At 34.2% G+C, this 18,281-nt stretch overlaps 1 protein-coding gene across 1 annotated transcript in view; it reads left to right on the forward strand.

Moving 5' to 3' along the window:
* Positions 1-18,281, forward strand: part of LOC133172194 (A disintegrin and metalloproteinase with thrombospondin motifs adt-1-like) — a 52,566-nt gene that overhangs the window by 23,687 nt on the left and 10,598 nt on the right. The window contains exon 6 of the mRNA XM_061307041.1: positions 16,485-16,629. Within this exon, the coding sequence (XP_061163025.1) occupies positions 16,485-16,629 (145 nt within the window). The remainder of the gene's footprint in view (positions 1-16,484; positions 16,630-18,281) is intronic.

An 18,281-nucleotide genomic window follows, 5' to 3' on the forward strand; every position in this document is an offset into this window, starting at 1 on the left:
ACTAAGATATTAACAGTAGTGAAGGGGAAACTTCAAGAGTACTGTGCAACAATATATTCGAGAAGTGGTGTAAATCAGATGTGGATACTTAAAAATTCCAAGGAGCTTTTGGAAAATTTGAAATCACAAGATTTTACCTAAATCAACAGTTTAAAAACTTACGACTTTTCAACTTTATACACAACCATTCCCAACGATAAATTAAAATCCAGGCTTTTTGATATCATTGACAGCTGCTTTTTCAATAAAAATGGAACTCGTAAATTTACTTACCTTGTCATTGGTCATTTGCAAAATTATTTTGTAAAAACATTCTTTTTGTACACACAAGTACTCTGAAGTTGACATTAAAAAGATGCTTGAGTTTCTGATTGACGATATCTATGTGGTTTTTGGAGACCAGGTTTTCCAACAATCTATTGGAATTTCCATGGGTACCAATTGCGCCTCGTTATTAGCAGACCCCTTTTTTGTATTCATATGAAGCGGAATTTGTCCAAAATCTTATACCTGATAAGAAGAAAACACCTGCTGTGGCCTTCAACTCGACATTTAGATATATCGACGACGTATTGTCAATTAACAATTGTTATTTCCATTCTTATGTCGATACGATATATCCCGGTGAACTTGAGATAAAAGATACTACAGAGTCTGACACATCTGTTTCATATTTGGATATTTTACTTGAAAAAGACGTTAATGGTAATTTAACAACCAAGCTTTATGATAAACGTGATGACTTTAACTTTTCAATCGTCAACTTCCCTTACTTATGCAGCAATATACCTTCATCACCTGCATACGGGGTTTATATCTCTCAGTTGATTCGATACGCAAGAGGATGCTCTACGTATGTACAATTTCTAAAACGAGGTAAATTATTGACAAACAAGTTGATGAAACAAGAATATCAGCAGTCTCGTTTAAAGTCATCGTTTCGTAAGTTCTATGGTCGATACAATGACCTTGTCAGCAAATACAATTTATCATTGAGTCAAATGCTGACTGACGTTTTTCATACAAATTGTTAGACCATTATTTACACACTGAATTGTCGACGGATTTTTCCGTTATTTCCCGATCATGATAAGGAGCACACGGCGGGTGTGACCGGTCGGCAGGGGATGCTCACTCCTCCATGGCATCTGATCCCACCTCTAATGTTTTGGAGGTCCGTGTTTACTCTGCACCTATTTTGTAATGTTTAATGGACTTTTGAGCTTGAATACTGTTCGTTATCTCCATATATGTCATTTCCCTTTAAAAGGATTTTTTTTTATTATTTTTTAATTTTTGCTCCGCAAAATAGTTCCCTTAAAACTTTAGAAATAAATCGTTTTGAGGGATGATAAATTTAAAATTGATGACTAATTATCTTCTTTATCGATAATTACAATAATTAATTACTATTTTAATTTCAAATATTCCCCGTTTCAAACTTGTACAAGAATCTCGTACAACGAGCGTTGACGGAGGTGTATGGAGCGTAGCGGAAAACAACTTTGGATAGAGAATGGCATCGTTATTACCAGTAGAAATTCTCATGATTCTTAATGTGTTTTAAATGAATTATATTATGAAGTTAACAGTACCTAACAGGCGGTAAGTACGTTACAATTATATTAAAGGTTTAGACCTGTGTAGAACGGGGTAAAATAAGCTGAAGTGCAAATTAATATAATGGTACGGGGCATATAGTTTGAAAAGTGTCAAAAATCATTGGATGCCATATGCAAGTTATACATTAAAGCAAGTCCCTGGGGTCATCCCTACTCTCCGGAACCGGAAACAATCAGATAGCTTTCATTAAATCAAAAGCCCCTAAGCCATCTTAGTTTTGAATTATGACACATTTTAAAAATAGTATATAGGGTCATGACCCCCCAAAACCATCCCCACCCCCCTGAGACTGATCATATACACATGTATATATACATGAATCTTGAAAATGGTTGAAAACTTCCCTTAAGCATACATAATATTGTTCCTTGTGTCATATTATGCATGAAATGGTATATTCTAAGGTTATGACCCCCTGGAAGTCATCCCCACCCCTGAAACTGGAAATGATCACAATAGGGACCTGTGTTAAAAGTATGTCAATGATAATCTGACATTTCAATTCTTGACCCCCTAGGGTCAGCCCACGATCCTAGAATTAGAAATGAAAATCATTCAGAGACGCGTCATTAAACTTTGTGTACATGTACATTTTTGTATATTTACAATTTATGTCAGAACAAGGTACTGGTATGTACATATATATATGAATGGGAAGGGGAAAAGGGGAAGGAGTTATGTCTGCATGGACCTCTTAAATGTTGAAAACTCCTACAGTTTATGAATATAAACATCATTTCCCACTTGTCATCTTCATTTACTAACCTCACAACATGCATGTTTATTAATTCAATAATGAACGTTTTGGTCATATGCCTAGCTGTCCTTTGAATCAGGAATGGTGATATAAATATTTTTAGAAAAGTTAAGGGTTAACAGGTATTGCACAATCTCTTAAAATTGATTAAGCTCTGTAGTTGAATTAGCTATAACATTATAGCTTGATTTTGCTATTCAAAACACTTTGGATACGCTATTTAATCATACTTTTCTTTTCAAAAATGTGCAGTTTTATTAACATGGATAAAAGTCACATTATGTTTTCATGGTATAAATTCTAAATTTTCAGCTTTGAGTTATTCTGAAAACAATTAATAAAAAATTGCTTTTTAAATAATGCGCCTCCTTCGGAGCATTTGCGATCATAATTTATTAAGTTTTGCATGGGGTTATATACCTGGGGTAATCTCTCTCTCTCTCTACTTCTCTTTCTGACATCTACTGAAAACAATTAATAAAAAATTGCTTTTTAAATAATGCGCCTCCTTCGGAGCATTTGCGATCATAATTTATTAAGTTTTGCATGGGGTTATATACCTGGGGTAATCTCTCGCTCTCTCTACTTCTCTTTCTGACATCTACTAGGGCAGAGCCATACATTGAAATGGAATAATAAGTGAAGTTTTTTTTTAAATTGATTGACTTTAACACTAATTAACTCATACTGCAGCTAGAAAAATATTTCTTCCAGAAAGGTAAAAAATAAGTTTACTCACTATCTTTTCTTTAATCTACATCTAATTACAAAATGACGCAGCCAGAAGTCTTTTCTCGTGGTTTGTTACAAATTTCACAAGGAACTCCTACTTTTCAAGATCATGCAAGTTCCTGACTTAAATCCATTAGAATTAAAATATATGACAGTCCTCGTGTTTTGAGTAGGCAGACATAAACTAAATTGTCGAAAAGTACTCCTGTGAACAATCACCTGACTTGTTGAGGACAGGCAAACATACCCCTCAGGGTATAATTATCACACATAGGCCTGTACAAAATTGAACAGTCAGGATTAAATCATCATTATCTTAGTTAAAATAATAAGAAACACACTAGAAGTGTGATGAAATATTTAGAAACACAAAGAGTTTTATTTCTCATATAAATATCGGGCTCGGGACCCGAGATGGTTGGTCCTGAAAAAACACATGAGCACTGAAGTTTATTTAACATTGTCCTAGCCAAATTTTTGTAAAATCTGAGGACTTTCCTGCAGTTTTGACTTGTTCTTGTATGAGTGCTGCAAAGTGTACTTGCTCGAGAGTTTAAAATCAGTTTAAAATCAGTCTGAAACATTTTACGTACTCACTGGTTCGCGCCAAAATGGCGGACATAACAGAAATGCCGACAATTGACTCTTCTTGGAACAGAATTGTATCCGAGTACCCAGCGTCCAGCTTACCAAAAAAGCTTAATAAAAGAACAGGTAAAGCGAAAAATTCACTCTTTGAAGAACTTGACTTAAAATTGTACGAGAAAGAGGCAAACATGGTTACATTTCACACCACTATACAGCGCATTTATCCTTGGATCAAGACCTTGGATTCATTTTATTATGATCACCTGGGCAAAAGTGATAAGTACAATATCAAATGGTTTGATGACCCTGAAATATGGGAAGATGCTTCTGATAAGGGTAACTCTATTGTTATTGAAATTAGAGAAAAAGACAATGCCCTAGCATACAGTGTTACATTTTTTGTAACAACTGGGACTCTAAGGGCTCAGGGTAGTAAATACATGCTGTTTGTGGAGAAACATTTTCCAACTTTGAAACGTCTGCTTAACCAAGTTCTCCTCCAAAAACTGCCACCTACAACTGAATCTACAGAAAACACCGAAACAGTGAATCAGGCATTATTAAATAAGGGGTCGAGTGCTGAGTATGTAGTTGCCGAAATCGATGAGGAGGAAACACTGGAAAAAAAGTCTGCTCAAGCAAAAAGTCAAGATTAATCACATTACATTGACGAAAAGCTAGTAAATCTTCAAAGATTTGAAAATACAATAACTGATGCAATAGGTAAACTCGAACTCAGCCAAGGAAAAGACATGGACTATTTAGTGAATCATATCAATCAAAACAATGAAGCCTGCTTGAAGAAGTTAAATCAGTGTGCCAGAGAATTAGAAGAAATCAAGGATGTTTGTCTTTCTCTTAATAAATTTAAAAAGGATGTCATCGAAACACTCGAGAGAATGGAGAAACAGTTGAAAACTCCCATATCTTATTCTCAAGCAGTGAGCAGTTCCAAAGTTGGAGAGCCTCAGCCTAAGCATGGCACAGTAGCTACAAAACCCAGCGCATTACTCATTGGGACATCTAATGTAAAAGGAGTCAACGAAAGCAAACTTAGCCCAGCTGTAGAAACCACAAAAGTAATAAAATACACAATGAAAGAAACCATTGAATATATCTAAACCTGTAACCTACACCCAGATATATTAGTTCTTCACTCGCTTACAAATGACCTGACAAAAATGGAACCGCAAGCCTGTGTTGACGGCCTGGAGAATCTGCTTCAAACAGCAAAAGACAGGTGGCAAAACATCAATATAATAATCTCACTTGCCACTCCTAGACTGGACAACCTAGAACACCATACCAATGGGCAAATTACCAATGCGATATTAAAGCAAAGATTGTCAGAGGAACCAATGATGTTGTTTTGTGACCACAGTAACATGCTTACAGATGGCAATCCAACCCCTGACTTTCTTACAGAAGACCGATATCATCTCTCTGTTAAAGGAACTTCAATACTAGCAGCCAACATTAAAAAAAGCATCCATACTTTACTGAACATTCCAGTCCAAGAAAGATCCAGATCCAGATTCCGCCATAACAATAGGAGAGGCCGAGGTCGGGGTTACATCAAATTTTAATGTATTCATGTAATTGTAAAATGGGAAACAGTGTAGTTTTGTTCTTGAAAACTGTTTTGTGTGTGTGTGTGTGTGTTCAACTAGTTATTATTAATACTCTAAGATAAGAGATACTAAATTGATTTTTAGTACTTAGCTACAGGTGCATTTATATGTTACTGAATATATAAAACATAATATGTAAGCAGCTAGGACAATGTCTTTATTAGATTTTAGTGTTCAGATAAATAAGTTATAAAAGGTTAGATACTTGAAGCCAAGTACTTTTTTTCTCTCTCTATTTTTTTACTCATTTGATTTTGATCATGAAGTCATCTTTTGTTTACTCATCAGTGAAAATGGGCTTCTGGAATGTAGGGGGCCTTTTAAGCAAATCATACAATAAATTGAATGACACAATTTTTCTCAAACAGATAGAAAAATTTGATGTTATTTTCCTGGCTGAAACTCATGTAGGTCATGATCAATGTATCCACAAGATAGGAAAATACTACAGTCACTTTGTGTGTAGATCTGCATCAAAGCATAACAACAGAACTTTTGGGGGGTTGGCCATGCTATGCAGAAGTGAATTCAAACCACATATAAAGATTTTAAAGAACACAAAATCTGATTTTCAGTGGATAAAGTTAGAGAAAAAAATTTTCAATTTCGATCAAGATTTATTCATCTGTGTATTGTATAACCCCCCGGAAAATTCATCTTATTCCAAAAGTATTGTCTATAATATTCTGGAGTGCAATGAAAAAGACATAGCTCATTACAAATCATTGGGTAATATTCTGTTATGTGGAGATTTCAATGCAAGAGTTTCTACTGAACCTGATTTCATTGTAAATGATGATAATAACTTCATTCCTCTTCATTCAAGATACAATGCTGACATACAGATTATTAATCGACATAATTTGGACTCTAAATTAGATAATAGAGGCAAAGATTTATTAGATCTCTGTATATCAAATCAATTGAGAATATTAAATGGTCGTACCTTCGGAGATACAGTTGGTAGCTACACATGTTTTACGCCAAATGGATGTAGCACTGTTGACTATGTATTGGTTTCAGAAAATATACTAAACCAAATATTGTATTTTAGAATATCAGAATTTTTACCTACATTGTCTGATTGCCACTGTTTGTTGCAATGGTCACTGTCTGCTAGGTTTTGTCTTAAATCTGATATGGATGATGTCAACTCAAGCCCTGTATCACCAAACTATAGATAGTCTGATGAGTCTTCTGCTCGTTTTGAAGCTGCTCTTAATTCGGAGGACATTCAAAGAAAATTACACAATCTTTTAAATGGAACTAATCTTGATTCTCCCTCATCAATTGATAATGCCACAACAGAATTATCAAATATCATAATTAATACTGCAGATAAGTCCCTTCAAAAATGCAAAAAAAATCGCAAAAAGTCCAACAGAAACCAAAAAAGATGGTTTGATTCAGACTTAAACTCCATGAGAAGAAATTTATTTAGCTATGGAAAGATATATTCTAAGTACCCCAAAGATCCTGCGGTCAGAAATCACTATTACAAACTCTATAGAGAATATACAAAAACAAGGAAATACAAATGTCGTCAGTATAGGCAATCTCTACTAAAACAGTTGGAAACTCTACATGAAGAAAACCCATAATCTTATTGGAATTTAATTGATAAGCTGCAAGGTACTGAAAACACTAACAGATCTGAGGCAATTGACCCATCCACCTGGGTCTCCCACTTCCAAAATCTAAACCAACCAAAATCCAAGTATGCTCAACGTCTGGCACAGCTTGACACTATTCTTACAGATTTGGAAAAAGAAAAATGTTTCAGTGAACTTGATAATCACATATCCATAGCAGAAATTTCGAATGCCATCTCAAAATTAAAAAATAGAAAAGCCCCAGGCCTGGACAATATCTCAAACCATATGATCAAATGTGGTCAAACTTTTTTATTACCATGTTTTTATAAAATATTCAACAGTTGTCTTACTTTTGGATATTATCCAAAACCTTGGTCTTCAGGGTACATTATTCCTATTCATAAAAGTAATGACAGTTCTGATCCAAACAATTATAGAGGCATTACAGTTACAAATGCAACAGGAAAGTTATTTAATAAAATACTTGACATCCGCCTGGATAAATTTTTAGAAAAATATCATATAATAAGTGATTATCAGATCGGCTTCACTCGAAAAGCAAGAACATCAGACCATATGTATATACTTAAGACAATTATTGATAAGTATTGTAATACTAAGGATGGTAGAGTGTTTGCCTGCTTTGTTGACTTTCAAAAAGCCTTTGATACTGTTATCCACACAGGTATCAAAATTAAACTCCTCAGAATCGGTGTGGGAACAAATTTTTATCAAGTAGTCAAAAGCATGTATACATCAAGCAAATCCTGTGTCCGTATCGGTAATAAGATTACAAACTTTTTCCCAATAACATTAGGTGTGAAGCAGGGTGACAATCTTAGTCCCAATTTATTTAAAATTTTTATTAACGATCTTCCAGATTATCTAAACTCAGCTACTGAGCCAGTTTATATAAATTCAATTTCAATTAAGTGCTTGATGTATGCTGATGACATAATTTTACTCTCCTCTACAGCAGAAGGTGTACAGCAAGAACTTAATATTCTACAGCAATACTGCAATGATTGGGGTCTCAATATTAACACATCTAAAACTAAGATTATTGTTTTTAACAAAGCAGGTAGGCTCACCAAAACTAAATTTTACTTTGATGATGTTGAACTGGAATGTGTGTCTGAATACAAATATCTAGGTGTAACATTTTGTTCCTCTGACTCTTTCTCTTTTGCTCAAAAGCAGCTTTATCAAAAAGCATTAAAATCATTTTTTTAAACTCAGAAAAAATTTCATTTCCCTGAATCCTGACATTAAAACCACTATTCACATTTTTGACCATACTATTAAACCTATTTTACTGTATGCATCTGAAATTTGGGGTTATTTTAACCCATTTACTAAAAAAATAGCATCCCCAGCTGTACTATTGAAAAGTATACTCCAACTTAATTTGTGAAAAACTTCACTTGAAATTTTGCAAATCAATACTTGGTGTGCATAAATCTGCAACTAATTTTGCTGTTTTGTCTGATTTGGGTAGATTCCCCCTGCACTTTGACATTATAAGATCAATGATAAGTTACTGGTATAGACTTGAAAATCTAGGCCAGTCTTTTCCACTTTTAAAAGATGCATATTATGAATCCAAATCACTGTTTGACAAGAATATTCCTTCTTGGTACAGCTCCATTAATTTTCTTCTCACCAGTATCAATGGCATTCGCGATTTAACTTCAGTCAAAAGACATAAATTCAAACGTGCACTTAAAGATTGTTTATTTAGATACTATATACGGGAATGGAATTCACAACTGAAATCAAATTCTGACAAAAAACTAAGTTGCTACAGTACTTTTAAACAAAATTTTGGTCAGGAAAAATATCTAAATTTACTGAAGAATTTTGAGCAGAGGAGAAGCTTTACACGTTTTCGCATATCAGCTCACAGACTTAATATTGAAAGGGGAAGATATATAGGCATTCCTAGAGAAGAAAGACACTGTACTAGATGTAACAACAAAACAGTTGATGACGAGAAACATTTTCTTCTTTCATGTAATCATGTTAAAGATGAAAGAAATGTCTTGTATGAATTAATAAACAAATCCTGTAAGAATTTTCACAACTTGGACAGTGATAATAAGTTAACTTGGCTTATGACCAACGAGGATGTGCAAATACTAATTCAAGTTAGTAAAATGATTCTGAAAGCTGGAATATAAAATATTAGTAAATTTATTAAGGTCTATTCTATGTAAAGTACATAGTTTTTATATGTTACTTGTGTTTTCCCCCTATAACCTTTAAAAGTGAAATGATTGAGTGCCTTGAGTACTTAGGGTACGGGTTTGCCAGTAAAATTGACTGTGCAGAGGCATCGTCCCCTGGTACCCTCTGTATTCAAGCTACCTTTTCTATACTAAATAATAGTATTAATATTACTTATTTACTGTTAAATATAATGGTATATTTGTGTATTATAATAATGTATGTAGATATGTATATATATGTACGACTGTGTATATGTATGTTGGTATGTAACTATGTATTTTATACTAGAATGTAAAATACCTATAATCACTTTAAAAAAGGTTGAATTGAGTAGGTACATAATTATATGTTAAGTATTTTTTATATATGTTATTAGTTTTGCTATCACCTAGATGATTCTGAATGAGTGTCTTGAATACTTAGGGTACAGGTGTGTCAGTAAGATTGACTATGCAGAGGCATCGTCCCCTGGTGCCCTCTGTATTCAAGCCACACTATATACATATATTAGCATACTGCTATTATTGTCAATTTCTTTATCTTCCTTCAGTTTTCTTCCTACTCAATATTTTTGATCCAGTTTCAGACTATTGTGATTATGTTACAAATCTTGCATTTTCATGAGTATCCTACTCGTGTTATTGTACATCTTTCATTTGTACCCTCATGATAGATATGATTTATATTCTGTCATATTATAATATAATTTAATATTATTTATATGTAATCATTCTGAAATAATTGTATATGCCCCCTGAGGGCCCTTGATTGGTGAATAAACATATATATATATATATAAAATGTTCTTTTTTGTGTAAAGCAATTGTTCACAAATGAAGGGTCAAACCTTCTTTTAAGGTAGATAAGAATGAGTGAAAATTTAATGGTATTTCAAAAAAATCTTTCTCAAGAACCACTGGACCAGAAAAGTTTAAAATTATGTGAAACTTTACTACTTAGTGTACATGTAGATTCAACTTTGTCCAAAATCATGACCTTCAGGGATAGGGTGAGGCTACAATAGGGGATCAAAGTTTTGTATACATGGGAATGTATAGTAAAACACGCTTATACATGTACATGTAACTAAGTGCCTGGGACGGATGATTTTGCTTTGTTATAAGTGCAATTGCTCTTATATATTAAGTTTACAATATATTTTAAAGTCATGGAGAATGAAAATCTCTTCGCTGTAATCGTCAATTCATTATAAGCGTGTTCGCTATAAGCATTTACTTTACTGATAAGAAAAAAATCTTCAAAAATCTTCTTCTCAAGAACCACTGGACAACAAAAGTCGAATCCTATGTGAAACTTTCATTACATAATGTAGACACAAATTTGTTCTTCTTTCAAAACTCTATTCCTCCTACAGTTTTGATGCGACAAGTAGACTATACTAGTCTACATATTGTTTTTTTCAGTTTTCTTCTTCCATCAAATTTCGTCCTAGCCGTAACTTGACAACCCTTTGACATCAAGACTTCAAACTTGGAACATGGAGAGGTGGCATGGAGGTGAGGCCGAGACCACCGAACTTTTTTGTCCTTGTTCTTTTGATAAGGTCAAGGTCAATCTTTACATCAAAATATAGTCCAGGCTATAACCTAAGAACCCTTTGACATTAGGATTTCAAACTTGTAACATAGAAAGAAGACATTTATACAAGATGCACTGCACCAAAATTTTGACCTTAACTTCTTTCAAGGTGAAATTGAAAAAAAAACACCTCCAAAATATAACGTAAAGTTATACACGCTATAACTTGCGTCACGTGACACCGTCGCTACTTTTAGACTATAAACAAAAATGGCGTCAAGAAAACGAGGTAGGCCATTTGGTAAACAAATAACTTTCGACATGAATTGCAAACGTCTAACACTTAAAGATACTTTTCTTTTAAAGCAACCAGTATTGGACTTTTGCGAGAAGCGCTGACATTTACAATTGAGGACTTGCTTTTACACTAGGACAATATATGGAAGCTCTTTTGCGATATAAATATGAAGCTTAAAAGTTAATTTAACGATAATAATGGGCCATTTCAGAGCACATATTACGTTGTCTAGGATGGGAAAGGCATCCACCCTACCTTCAACCCCCTCCCTTCCCATATTGACCAATTCTTGCTTAGTTTTCCTTCCGAAATGTTTTTTTCTACCTTATTTCATTCCTTCAGAAAATATGATTGAAAGGAGATACTGCCCCTCAGGAGTTAGGTAATTTAATTATGTAATTCTGCCTTCAATCATCTATTGCTTTGGTTGCATACCGGTAAATCGTGTAAGTGCCCCTAACACCATACCTCTAATCAATATTAAGGTTTTCCTGTCTATTAACAACTCTGTACCTCCGTACATAAGACAGATTTAAATGTAAAAGTAAGCCGTCGACAGTAAAAGTCAGTGCTTCTCGCAAAGGTCCATTAACCATCTACTCTGTTATGACAGATATTAACCTTTCATCCATAACCGTAGTCAAAAAGTCAAAATGCAACGTACCTCGTCGTCTGTGATTTCCCGCGGACATGTGTGCCTATGTACTCTTTACGCACTTCCTTCATCAATATTAATTAAAAAGGCTGAACTTTTAATTGCAGATCTTGCTTAATTGTTTTGTAATTAAAACGACTTATTTAGTAAAACTTTGTGGAAGGTATTATTTTTTCATTACGTTTTCATCATGTTTCTCAAACCATTTAATCATTTTGTTTTACATAAAAAATCGGCGTTTATATAGCGTGTATTTCTTTAAGAACCCTTTGACAAATTGACATTAAAATTACAACCTTGAAACATGGAGAGGTGGTATGGAGAAAGAGTGCATGCCAATATTTTTTTTTACCTTGACTCATTTATAAAGTCAAGGTCAATCTTTTACATGAAAATATAATTCAGGGGATAATCTGAAAACCCTTGACATTATGAATTCAATTTTGGAACATGGATAGAAGACATTGACACAAGGTTTGCTGCATCAATTTGTTAACCTTGACCCTTTCTTCGTTCAAGTTTAAATTGAGAAAAAAGACAACCAGACCATAACTCATGAAATCTTTGACATTAAGACCTTAATCGCTATTGTTCGCCCCCCCCCCCCCCCCATTTGACCCCCAAAGTGAAATAAAAAATTCAAAATCCTTATTGCACATATACAGGACACCACCAATCATCTTCCAAAAGATGATTAAGCCACTGCATAAAATGCAATAGCCGTTCTGAGAACCAGGGTCTTTTTGTATAAAATAAAAAGTCATTTTTTTGACCCCCGTTTGATTCCCAGGGTGAAAATGAAAATTCCGAAACCTTATTGCGCATTTAAAGGACACCACCAATCATCTTCCAAAAGATGATAAGGCTACTGCTTAAAATGTAAGAGGAGTTCCGTGAACCAGGGTCTTTTTGTATATATTAAAAAAACGTCATATTTTCAACCCCCATTTGACCCTCAGGGTGAAAAATGAAAATTCCAAAACCTTATTGCACATCTACAGGACACAACTAATCATCTTCCAAGAGATGATTAAGCTACTGCGTAAAATATAGGAAGAGTTCTGTAACCGGGCTTTTGTAGAAAAAAAGTGGGTTTTTTTTAACCCCCGTTTTGCCCCCCAGAGTTAAATTTGAAAATTCCAAAACCTTATTGCACATCTATAGGACACCACCTATCATATTCCAAAAGATTAATTGAATTCTGCTTAAAATGTAGGAGTATTCCCCACGATAAATTAAAGTCCAGGCTTTTTGATATCATTGACAGCTGCTTTTTTAATAAAAATGGAACTCGTAAATTTACTTACCTTGTCTTTGGTCATTTGCGAAATTATTTTGTTAAAAAATTATTTGGTTGTACACACAAGTACTCTGAAGTTGACATTAAAAAGATGCTTGAGTTTCTGAATGAGAATATCTAAGTGGTTTTTGGAGACCAGGTCTTCCAACAATCTATTGGAATTTCCATGGGTACCAATTGCGCCCCGTTATTAGCAGACCCTTTTTTGTATTCATATGAAGCAGAATTTGTCCAAAATCTTGTGCGAAAGAAGAAAACACTTGCTTTGGCCTTCAACTCGACATTTAGATATATCGACGACGTATTGTCAATTAACAATGGCTATTTCCATTCTTATGTCGATACGATATATCCTTGTGAGCTTGAGATAAAAGATACCACAGAGTCTGACACATCTGTTTCATATTTGGATATTTTACTTGGAAAAGAATGGTAATCTAACAACCAAGCTTTATGATAAACGTGATGACTTTAACTTTTCAATCGTCAACTTCCCTTACTTATGCAGCAATATACCTTCATCACCTGCATACGGGGTATATATCTCTCAGTTGATTCGATGCGCAAGAGCATGCTCTACGTATGTACAATTTCTAAAACGAGGTAAATTATTGACAAACAAGTTGATGAAACAAGAATATCAGCAGTCTCGTTTAAAGTCATCATTTCGTAAGTTCTATGGTCGATACAATGACCTTGTCAGCAAATACAATTGATCATTGAGTCAAATGCTGACTGACGTTTTTCTTACTAATTGTTAGACCATTATTTACACACTGAATTGTCGACGGATTTTTCCGTTATTTCCCGATCATGACAAGGAGCACACGGCGGGTGTGACCGGTCGGCAGGGGATGCTCACTCCTCCATGGCACCTGATCCCACCTCTGATGTTTGGAGTTCCGTGTTTGCTCTGCTTCTATTTTGTATTGTTTGATGGACTTTTGAGCCTGAATACTGTTCGTTATCTTGATATATTTCATTAAGAAGAAAATGTGACAGACGGACCAGGGTAACAACAGTATATCCGAACTTTTTTTTAGAAAGTGCGGGAATAAAAAACATTTTCAAAAAGCCTAAATGGAAAATGTTGAGCTCAAACTCGGAATCATGCACTGCATTTACATTCCAGCAATCATACCACTGCTCCGCGAGTTCATTGATGTTGAAAGGATGGATTTAAGACGGACTGCTATATCTCAAAATAAAATGAGAAGGAAAATTGACCACCTTTTACCAAAATATAGATAGATATACTACCTACTCCATACTAAAATAACGATTTTCATATTTATCATGTACGGAAACTATCAATATTAAATTTTACATATCATTAATGTGTAATTAAAGTTTATACATGCTTATGTATTGTATAGACAACCTTTTCCAGAAATCAGATTCAGCAGTATAATTTTATCTTACAGTGTATTTTTTGCCATGTCCACCCATTTTTGCACTCTTGGACTTTCACCTACCGGTATTTAAAATTCGCATATCAGCTGGGGTATTCGTTTAACCCTGACACATCTAGTTTGAACATGCATTAAGACAAATGATATAAAGTGGACTGATGTCTTTGTGTTGATAGAAGGGGACAATATTGGCATTGGCATTTAGTAAAATACTGCAAGGTTCACTATTTTCGCTTCTTTTCTGACCAAGGTACTTGAATATCATCATTTCGTACAAAGAATAGGGTCTCGACAAACTCTACATGGCTACATGGGGTAATCATGCTGGAAAATTAGCCGTTTGACGTGCAGGAGTTATAAAAGCACTCGCTGTAAGGTCGACGAGATCGCAGACAAAGCTCGTGAAATCGGTTTCTATCAGTTTTTCCGTCACAGTCAGTTACCCTTCCACTTCCTCTCAGACAACGGACAGACGTTTTATGGTGGAAACATTCACAACGAACTGCACAATAACGAGTTGTTGCCTTTGACCTTACATTGGCAATGCAATAGCCAAACTTTAAACTTCTCTCAGTCGTATCATGATCGTTTCTTTTATTATACATACACCTTCATTTTTTCTTCTTAATAAACTATTAAAATTTAAAACCAACATTACGTTAAAAAAAGTTCCAAATTTATTGCACTCCTGATCTGTTGACCGGGTCACGGTCAAGTCTTCTCACTGTTGACCACCTGCTCTATTTTCATTGGCTACAGCAGTCGCGTACTCTTGACCGTTGAGTGTGCTGCTCGGCAATTGATGTGCTAGCTATTTCTAGAATGACGACAGACATAAACGTGGAGCAGAAACACTAAAAAATGTAAACAAGGTTAAAAAAACAGGTCCTTCTGTATTGTGTAGATTACATTTGAAAACTCAATTAAACAGGTTATGTTATATTACATCAACAATACATTACGTCAATGAAATGACATTGATAAACGATATTTAATATCAAGTATATTTTTTTTCTTTAAACTCGTGAAAAATGTATTTTGCAGACACAGTTTAAAAGTTACAAATCAACAATACGTGTACATTTTGTGAAACAAACCTGAAACAGCTAGTGAAGATGTGTCACAAAACTGGGTCCAAGGACATTGGCTGCGAACTGAATCAAATTCGTTGTGCTATATTAGCTAAACGTTTCGGGCAACAGATCCATTCTCAAGTCCAACAAATCAGTGTAGTTCTCGGACCCTGTCAATTTCGTAGTGTGCACCTAGCATTTTTAAGTTATAAAGAACAAATGCATACAATAAGTAATTTTAATTCATAGTTAATGATATATGTTTTTAATTTGATGGTTGTAAATTTTATGTTAGTATCTCGACAGACCAGACTTTGAAGCAAAGTGTAAAGAACATGATATACCCTCATAATGAAAATTCACATTAATTAATCAGTATGGAGTATGACCACTTCTTGCTCTAATTACTGCAACACATCGTTTCCTCAAGGATACAAAATACCTCTGAATAGAAGGCTGACCTATCTGCTGCCACACCTGTTGTATGGGTCTTTCTAAATCGTAAAAATTTCGTGGAAAAGGGGGGGGGGGGCTTTGCCATTCCCTTTGACCAAGTCCCAAATAAAAATTAATATTTGTTAAATAAAAGTTTACCAGGATTATCAGTTAATTTAATTAACTACTGTAGATCACCAATTATTCGCGAAACATTATTTTAGCGAGATACATGTAGGTATTTGGTATTTACAAGCGAGACAAACTTTTCATGAATGCCCGTTATTGCTGTATATATCCTATGTCAATAAAAATCTACGCGTGAGTGGAATTTTCAAGAGCACACCGTCTCGCGTAATTACCCGAAAAAAGTTGTCGCGATTGAAAAGTGATTTACAGAAACAACAAATTTACCTGCAATGGTAAATTTTGATGCAGTTTTACACTTTTTTGTAGTGTAAAATCGCAAATTAATCAAAGGAACAAACCATATCACACGTTAATGCATGATATTTACAGTAAACATTTATTCAGATTAATGTACATGCAAACTTGGACCATATCATTTTAACCAAAACCATAATTTTGGTTTAATATGAATTAAATTCTTGTAACAGATGGAGCTGTGCGACTAGTCGGTGGGAAAACGTCTTTAGAAGGTCGAGTTGAAATACATCATGAAGGTTCGTGGGGAACAATCTGCGATGACGGATGGGATAATGAGGATGCAGCAGTGATCTGCTCAATGCTAGGATTTTCGAGGTGATTTTCGTACTATTTCTTGCAAGCTTTAAATAAAGTCACTCACTATGGGTTAATGAATAAATAAAATTATGTCGAAATGCAATTTAAATATATTCATTTATCGCTATTTATTTATTTATTTTTTTTTTGTACAAACTTAACGAACTCCTAGGTACCTTATCTAACCTCTGGAGTTTCAGGGGGTCCGTGGTTTATGCCCTGCTCACATATTTGTATTGTTTATAGATTTTTCGAGAATGAATCACTGTTCGTCATCTTCACCTTTTTTCCTGCTAGCACAGAGTTTCGATCTGACTCACTCTTTTACAAAGAGGATCCGGGCCGATACAAAACTGTGAGCATGCGAAGATGGCTATAAATGAGTAGAATTGTTTATTCAATCGCAATAACTGATTTGCGCAAACGAATTTGATATATCTGTACGTGTGTATGTGGTGTAAAAGACACACGGTCACAAACTAGGGATATAAACGAATAGTCGACTACTACGTTCAGTCGAATGGACCGACGATCGAATGACAAAACGACATTCAAATAAATAAATGAAATGGAAGAGTGAAAACGAGATGGAATTCTCATCTCTAAATTGAGAAACCGTTTTTCCTCAGACACATTTGATAAAATAAATAAATTTTCATCAACAAAAACTATTGACTCTCTGTGTACATGTGGAAAGATACTCCACTATCGCGGGAGTTATTTATCAATTAATATCTTTGTTCTTTTGTAATAAATTATGGATCACTTTACTGGATTTGTTTTTTTTTTTTTTTAATTTTTTAATAAGACCTGATCTCATACATGTACCATGCACCAATTATATTTTGTTTTCTAAGAAAATTCAAATGCAGGGAACAAACCGTAACCGTGACATGTTTTGACACTTCGAAAACGATTGATTGATTGATTGATTAATGTTTTACGCTAAATCGGCACTATTTCAGCCATATATCGGCGATAAAAAGTTATATCATGTGGCCAGTTTTGAGAGTTTTGGGTTTCTCTGGCGGCCCCCAGTGAGCCTTCTCGAATATTATTAAGGACAGATGATACAAACTTTCCTCAAAAATCATAAAAATTACCACTAAAGCCATGTTTATTTAAGTAATATGAATAAGTTTAGCCGCATAGATTATAATTTTTCATTTAAAGTTTCACAATAATGTCCTTTAAAGTGATGAAAGTTGTATAGATTTATTAGGATGACGGCTAAATAGGTAGAATTTCGAGCATCCTAGAAAGTTTACAATTTTTTGATATAAATTTGAAATTTACTTCATGTACATGTATAACCAAAATAACTTCAAAAATATATATCAATCCATGCATCCATTTTTTGTTTATATCATCCGTCCTTAAAACAATTCTCTTATATTGTAAAGACATTCTGTTAGTCGGGGCAATCAACAATTGAACAAGCAGTATTTAACTGTTTTACAATATCACAGGCACCTGAAGTATGGATACATCGTGTTTACATCCCCCACCCTCCTTTTCCCAATTATTTTATTAACTTAAAGCTTTAAAAATATCATGTGGACAATTCTTTTACAGACCGATTTATGAATGCGATTGACGGGGGAATCATACATTTTGGAGAAATTACCAGTCTAAAATTTCATATAAACACGTTATGTTCTTGTGAACAT

The sequence above is a fragment of the Saccostrea echinata genome, unplaced genomic scaffold, assembly GCF_033153115.1.
Source record: "Saccostrea echinata isolate AGI-Se365-2 ecotype Australia unplaced genomic scaffold, CSIRO_AGI_Sech_v1 ptg000054l, whole genome shotgun sequence".
In the NCBI taxonomy this organism is placed as follows: domain Eukaryota; kingdom Metazoa; phylum Mollusca; class Bivalvia; order Ostreida; family Ostreidae; genus Saccostrea; species Saccostrea echinata.